Source organism: Notolepis coatsorum, assembly GCF_963971535.1.
Source record: "Notolepis coatsorum genome assembly, chromosome: 9".
NCBI lineage: Eukaryota > Metazoa > Chordata > Actinopteri > Aulopiformes > Paralepididae > Notolepis > Notolepis coatsorum.
The window spans coordinates 56,845,586-56,853,622 of record NC_140173.1 but is presented as its reverse complement, the minus strand read 5'-3'; the positions used below and the strand labels follow the sequence as shown (position 1 = coordinate 56,853,622).

Sequence of the window (8,037 nt, the reverse complement as noted above, 5' to 3'; positions counted from 1 at the left end):
AAGTAATAAAATAGGCCCACTCAGAAAGTGAATTGCAATGGCAGCCATAAATAAACAAATAAATAAATACTACTACTATACTACTACTACTACTACTACTACTACTACTACTACTACTACTACTATACTATAATGATACTGATAATACTAATAATACTACTAATAATGTATACAACAATAACAATAATAATAATTCATATGATAAGTTATGTTAGTTTATGTCGGTCGTAGCATATGTTTATTTTCCTTCAAATCCATTCCCCTTGTCATGATGTAATCAAAATCACCTCGGAATGCTGAATTAAGCTATACTGTGAATCTTCGTGCGAGACGCATGGTGGAGGGCGGTCCGGAGGAGGCGGGGCCAACAGGGACAGGCAGCCTATCAGCTGCTTCTTTAGCTGCTGGGGTGAGAATTCTAATGCACCCTTGACAGCTTCTGACACATCGGCTGTTGATTAGCAGACAGGAGAGACTTCACCGCAATTAAATCAACCTCGACTAACGATCGACAGAAAGAGCAGGGAGCAATTGGATCAATAATCAGGAGGGTTCTGTGGATCTCTCTGGATGCGGGCTCATAAATCAAACGTGGGTGTGAATAGGAATCCCGGGTCCGATATACTACGTTTCCCCTAAAGCCATGACACTGCTGAGCTGCTCCTCGTTTTCCATCACGGACATCCTCACCCGGCGAGGGGCGACCCCGAGTGCCAGGGGACTAGCGGAGCTCTGCGCGTCAAAGCGAGCCACCTGTAATAACGGGCACTGTGGCGGGTACGGAGCGGACAACCGGGAGAGAGGCGCGAGGGTCTCGGCTTTCCCCCGTCGACAAGGACACAACGGCGGCAGCATCCGTCTGGAAATAGTTCCTTCTTCCCAGTCCCATCTGCCCGGCAGGAACCCCCCGTCCGAGACCTGCTGCAGTGAGGAATCCACAGGCGAGGAGGTGGACCACTACACTGCACACGGAGAAGGTACTTTATTTATGTTTTGAGAGATGGAACTTTTCTTATTCTTATCGTAAGTCTACAGAAGAAGTATCGGTCAAAAGAAAAGGAGAAAAAAAAGTAGATCACGAGCTTGTGGTATATAACCTTTAGGCCCTGCTATAATATAAGACCACACTGCCTTGATTTATACAAGAGCACTTAGACCTTTTTGACATATCCTCCTGCATGGAAACAAAAAAGTCACAATTCCTCAAAGTTACAACTCCTCATTTTATGAAAACGCTGCCTATTTGAATTACGATTGTGTAGTTTTTTCCCCTTCCCAATAATGCTTTCAGCGGGGAGACATAAAACAGATGCATAACCGTTTTCAGATGACTATATGACTTTATGAAGTCATAAGAGCCAGTACAAGTGCTTGCGGAAACGTCACTCCGAGGACTTGGTGGACCGTGGAAGTGGAACCCTGAGGGGTAGTTATTTGAAGCATAAAAAGATATCCTAGTTATTTAAATAATAATAAAAATATCCTATAGTTGAAGCATAAAAAGATAGCCTAGTTATTTGAATAATACAAAAATATATAGTTAGTTGAAGCATAGCCTAGTTATTTGAAGCATATATTTGAAACGTAAAAAGAGTTACTTATTTGAAGCATACAAATATAGCCAGTTATTTGAAGCATATAGAACGATAGTTATTTGAAGCATAAAAAAGATAGACTGTTTTCAATTTCAATTTCCAATGTCATTCTACAGCCAGTGCAGGGGAGCTCCCTGGTCTGAAAGGGCAGAGAGACGAGGACGAAGGTGACGAGGAGGACGAGAGGGACATCGGCGGCAGCATCAGACCCGCAGAGCAGCAGTCCAGGTCCGGCAGCAGCAAGAAGCGCTCCAGGGCGGCCTTCTCGCACGCGCAGATCTACGAGCTGGAGCGCCGCTTCGACCTGCAGCGGTACCTGTCCGGTCCGGAGCGCACGGGCCTGGCCGGGGCATTGAAACTCACCGAGACACAAGTGAAGATTTGGTTCCAGAACCGGAGATATAAAACCAAACGGCGTCAGATGGCGGCGGAGTTGGCCGCCTCGGTGGTCAGCGTGATGCCAAAGAAAGTGGCGGTGAAGGTGCTGGTGAAGGACAATCAGAAACAGTACCAGGCGAGCGAACTAGCCACCCCCACGACCATACCTCTATATCAGGCCTACCAGTACTACCCTCCCTACCTGTACTGCTTCCAGCCATGGATCTCACGAGGGATGCGTTAGCGCCCCCCAAGGCCCTTGATAAATACGAGCTTAAAAGACTATAGACTCTGTGTTTCTTCTACATGTAGTTTAAATAAATACATAAATAAATAAATGGACTGCATTTATCCAAAGCGCTATACAATTAGTTCCTCACATTTTACACATTCACTCACACATGCACACACCGACGGCGGAGGCAACCATGCAAGGTGCCAACCTGCTCATCAGGAGCAATTAGGGGTTAAGTGTCTTGCTCAAGGACACTTCGACACGCTGCCCGGGAGGAGCGGGAATCGAACCGGGAACCTCCGGATTACCAGAAGACTGCTCTACCTCCCGAGCCACTGTCTTCCCCTCTTTACGCAGAGTGCTCTTTTGTGAGACAGTGCACTATCCCAGCCCATGCGGCCTAACAACGTATTTGCAGTTTTCATTAAGGTTGGCCCATATAGCGTGTATAACTTATGAGGTCAACATCGACTTTCTTTACAGATATTCCATGCGTAATTGCGCCCAAATGTTCACGAGCTGTATACGCAGTGAACAATCTGTCAGCCTTTGGAATTTTTATAATAAACATTTTGCACTAATTTGTAAACATATTTTCACATGGAAGTGCTCTATTGAGACAATAATTTAAACGTAATAGGCAGGACTCATTCGGGTTATCGTTGTTATCTATAGACTTGAGTCACAACAATTAGATGGAAATTAAATCAAATCGAGTTCCAAAGAAGTCTACACTGTACACTCACGTAAGTAACGTTTAGAGAGTTTGAATTATGCAAATTGTAAGCGCTATATCGGAGGCCTATCAGAGGCGATAACAGGTTATTGAGGCTGCCATTTTCAAATCTCCCTCCATAACATTTTCCTTTCTTCCCAAAGCTTCAATTGTGGACCTATTTAAACTTTAAGTCAAATATGATTATATTTAGTTTGATTTATTGAAACACTGAACTTAAGTAGATCCATTAAACCCGCTGTAATAAACTACAACACTTGTATGTGACATACCTCAAATTATTAATAAAACTGCGAGTATATCATTTACACACTCATACTGAGGCTGTATCCATCAAGTTCTACTTATATAGGAAGATTTTACACAAGCAATACAATTCCACGAGAATGCAGTATGAACCTGTTTGCAGATAGTTTCAACGTGATATATTTGAGAAGTGATACAAACCTTATGAGTAATGAGACCCTGCTGCGAGAAACACATCCAATTTTTGCAAATACACCTCATCAATTATACTGTATATATAATTGATGAGATGTATGTGCAAAAATGTAAGCACATTCTACACTGTCATTAAAGGGGAACTACGCCCAATTTAATAATTAATGTTATTCCTAGTCTGCAACAGTCCAAAAATATTAGTGCATATGAACAAGTTTCTACCGATTACAAAAACTAGAGTGCTAAAATTAAAACTTGTGATGTCATCAAGTATAAAGTCTGAATTGGGAGAGATTTTATAGATGACACTGAGAGAACCTGGATGAATGTTCAGAGTATATACGGGTACATTTTCTGTTTCAGAACTGAGAACATTATAGAGAATGAAGCTCATTTGGGTATATAAAAAAGAAAACAGACATTCTCCACAAAACCAATCTCCCATTCATTGTCAATGGAGCAGCTCCAGATTTGATACCTGATTACAGTTAGTATGAATCTTACTTCTCTGGTTTCTGGCTTTGGGAGAGAGTATAAACACATTCATTGAAATGGGATACTTCATTTGGGTGGAGTTTCCCTTCAAACCGCAGTTCAATTGCATAATTATTTGGTTTATTTGGCTTGACCACACCTTGGAGATGTGGTGCATATAGAAACATTTGACATGGATATTGGACAGATAATGAAACACATTTGTGAAATGGTCATTTTGCTATAGGCCTATAACCTCTATATTCAATGGCGTAATTTGTGATTTGGCAAGGCATGAAAAGTGCATACGTTAATTATGACTAAATTAATTTAGAAGATTTTAGGTCTATATATAACACATAAACTGCCCTGCAGAAGCTAACCCCTATGCAAACAGTGAAACTGAGATAAGTTCTTTATCCAGTGATTTTGTAGTTACTGCAATGCTTTATACCCATTTTCTCTAAAAACAGAGCAAGATTGAACTCTGAAACTTTGTCACAAGATAAAACAGATATTGAGAAGTTAAATTGCACCTATAACTCAATTTAGAATAAAATTAGGCTACACTCTATCTAAGCAGATGGGAGAAAACAATGCAATTATTAAAAGATAAAAGGCACATTGAATCGACAAGTTCAACTATATTTGTACCACCCATAGCCTATATATCTACATTCCATGGTTTTCTTTAGGCTCCTATGCTGTTGTTGATCCTGCGGTCTGGGGTTTTTGGTGCTGAAGTGTCCCAGGCAGGCCTACATGAGTCAGAGAGGCTCAATAGACCATGTAGATGTTGCTCGGTGCAGGCTACAGAAGAAGACACAGCACATTAATCATGTTTTGCTGAACAGACTACGCCCTCATCTCGCTGGTAGCCCCAGTGCTTGATAAGAAAATGAAAACATTTTTTATTATTATTATTCTTTTTTTAAATGAGATGAACACTCAGTTTAGGCCTTACACCTTTCACTACCACACTACAGAAGATTAACCTTTCACCACCACACTACAGATGGTTAACCGTCTGTAGTGTGGTAGTGAAAGGGTTAACCCTTTGGCAGTGTGGTAGTGAAATGGTTAACCGTCTGTAGTGTGGTAGTGAAAGGGTTAACCCTTTGGCAGTGTGGTAGTGAAAGGGTTAACCGTCTGTAGTGTGGTAGTGAAAGGGTTAACCCTTTGGCAGTGTGGTATAGTGAAAGGGTCAACCGTCTGTAGTGTGGTAGTTAAAAGGTTAACCCTTTGGCAGTGTGGTAGTGAAAGGGTTAACCATCTGTAGTGTGGTAGTGAAAGGGTTAACCCTTTGGCAGTGTGGTAGTGAAATGGTTAACCGTCTGTAGTGTGGTAGTGAAAGGGTTAACCCTTTGGCAGTGTGGTAGTGAAAGGGTTAACCGTCTGTAGTGTGGTAGTGAAAGGGTTAACCCTTTGGCAGTGTGGTATAGTGAAAGGGTCAACCGTCTGTAGTGTGGTAGTTAAAAGGTTAACCCTTTGGCAGTGTGGTAGTGAAAGGGTTAACCATCTGTAGTGTGGTAGTGAAAGGGTTAAGCCTTTGGCAGTGTGGTAGTGAAATGGTTAACCGTCTGTAGTGTGGTAGTGAAAGGGTTAACCATTTGGCAGTGTGGTAGTGAAAGGGTTAACCATCTGTGTTTATAAGCCAGCTGAGGTCGACTGCCAAATGGAAAGTGGGCTGCAGGATGCCGTCCAGCACGCAGCGGCAGGCAACCCCTGGCTGGAATATTCCCAGACTGGAGGAGTCTTTCTGTGCGCCTAGAATTATGTGGGGAAATGTTGTGTGAGGCGTGGCATTTGTGTTGACTATTTAATATCGCTTTCGTAAGCGTCATCGTTCTTTACAAATATAGACGCCTGACGACTCTATATAGGCTAGGATGTAATAGTAATAGAAATAAAATAAAATAGAATATAAGATATCTGGAAAGAATATAAATTTTTTTAATTTCTTTTTTTAAACAATATCATATATATAGGGTCGGTTGGATTCCATCCGTATGAACCCGGTGTGATACCATTATAACAATATCAAAGAGGCTGTCACTTCAAAGGAGCAGCGAACAGATACTTATCCCCCCCACACCCCCACAACAACCTGCTTGGCAGAGAGGACCTCACCTTCTGCCCAACCCTGGCAGCAGCCCAAGCTCCATTCATCTCTCTTAGATCAGACTAACCACTCTAAAGCTGCCACAAGTGGCTGGCATTGTACACAATAACTTTCTGGGACAGAGTGAAAACAGGGCTCTTTTGTGACCCCTCCACCTGTGACTAACGAGGACGTCTGTCACAGTTAGATCTTATTATTGGCAGATACACACAGGGTGTATCTGTGGTGGGGAGTAATTGGGTGTAGAAGGTAAATCGGTGTTTTGAGAGAATGAACAAGTCTTTGTAAATTAAGAGACTACAGCTTGAATTGATCTCAGTTTTGGAATGAGTCATTAGATTAGATTACAGCACAAGTACAGTACAATGAAAAGAAGTTCGGCATCCAACCAGAGTGCAAATGTAGCAGTAAAGTGTAACAGCAATATACAATGTACCGGTGATTAAACTGGGTATAAAATATACAAATTAGTACTACTTAGTGTAGCACTACAGTAATCAGATATATGTACAGAGTTATAGTATAATAAATAAAGACAGTATATGACTACTACTGGTCAGCAGCGTAACTATAGTAAGAGATATGTACAGATATATAGATATAGTAAAGGACTATGTGCAGGTAAGTACAGACATTGATTTGCAGTTCCAAATGAATGGCACCAAATTAAGGAAAGTGACCATGACAGTACACAGGATCGTGTTCTGAGGATGAGGGTACATTAAAAAATATATTATTTGAAACAGTTCAGTTTTTTCTCCCCCAACGTCTACAGCTTCGGGGCAGTTATGCATGCTGATTGGGGCTGTTCCAAGGCCATATGAATGATATAGCCTATGTGGACTTCTAAAGAGGGTGATGTATATTTTCTGTCATTGCATATTTATTAGCATTAAAGGTGCACTTCACAAAAAAAAACGAAAAACAATGCTGATTTATAACACATAATCTCACACACACATCCCCAAAAAACTCCAAACACATTCATTTAGTTTGACAGTTATTGAGAGTAAATGAGTTTGAATATGGCCACCAGTGATGTAATCAGGGACATTGAATCTTTGTGTAAATTATAAGGTAGCAGTCTCTATAAGACAAGGTATTGCTATTTACCATTCCATGGTGCTGCAATTAACACAGACTATGTGCAAAATGAATCAGCATTGTTTATTTTCTGGTGAAATGCCCCTTTAATTTTTTATTTTTTTTTCTAAATAATTTAACTCCACTCACCAACAGAGTCTAATCTAGGATGTCCCAGACTATTTAGCCTTTCCCAACAAAGTGTCAGTCTAATCTAGGATGTCCCACATTTGTCCACTTGCCTGACTGACAGTGGAAGCACCAGCAGCACTTCAATTTCAATTGAATGCAACAGCCATGAAAGTGGGTCAACACCTCTCTGTACAATACCTGCAGCACCTCCCCACACCATCAGCACAGAGGGCTGTATCTCAATCCACAACACAGGTCTTATCAACTGTAATAGCGGATTCCCAAGTACATGGGTTCCCAAAATCCTCGAGGGGATCCCTGGGGGTCCTCAAGCCAACCAGAAATGGTTTCATTTCACTATTATTTAATTCACTAGAAGTTAGCCCAGTGAGAAAATGTGTAAGAATGACTATTCTGATCATATGGTTTCACTCTCTCCACTATTATCATCTCCCAACCTGCAGTAGACAGTTATGCATTTCTGTACTAAATCACATCTCCCCCAGATGGGGGTCCCCTGGGGCGAAGCATTATGAAGTGGGGAACCGTAGCCTAATCTGGATCTATTCGGGGGTCACTGACATGAGGAAACATTTAGGGACCACTGCCCTAGTATTCTCTCTCCCGTACGTGGACTTCCAGCTACAGGTCACGACCCCACTGCCTCTCTCACTGGGCTTGCGGTGGGACGGGGCTGCAGTGAGTGCGGGAGCGAGCGAAGAGAGAGTGTCTGTGTTTATGTATAAATATGTAATGCACAAGTATGTAAACATTCGCCCCTGAGAGGGAGTCACGGCCTGAGCCTTCGTGCTGCAGCCTGGCATGAAGAGGCTCGTAAAGC

General features: G+C 42.0%; 1 protein-coding gene across 1 annotated transcript; it reads left to right on the top strand.

Moving 5' to 3' along the window:
• Positions 1-463: 463 nt before the first annotated feature.
• On the top strand, positions 464-3,204 carry nkx3.3 (NK3 homeobox 3). The gene is made up of 2 exons (XM_084321322.1): positions 464-977; positions 1,712-3,204. Exons 1-2 carry the CDS (start codon positions 644-646, stop codon positions 2,215-2,217), a joined length of 840 nt encoding a protein of 279 aa, XP_084177448.1. The 5' UTR covers positions 464-643; the 3' UTR covers positions 2,218-3,204.
• Positions 3,205-8,037: the final 4,833 nt, after the last annotated feature.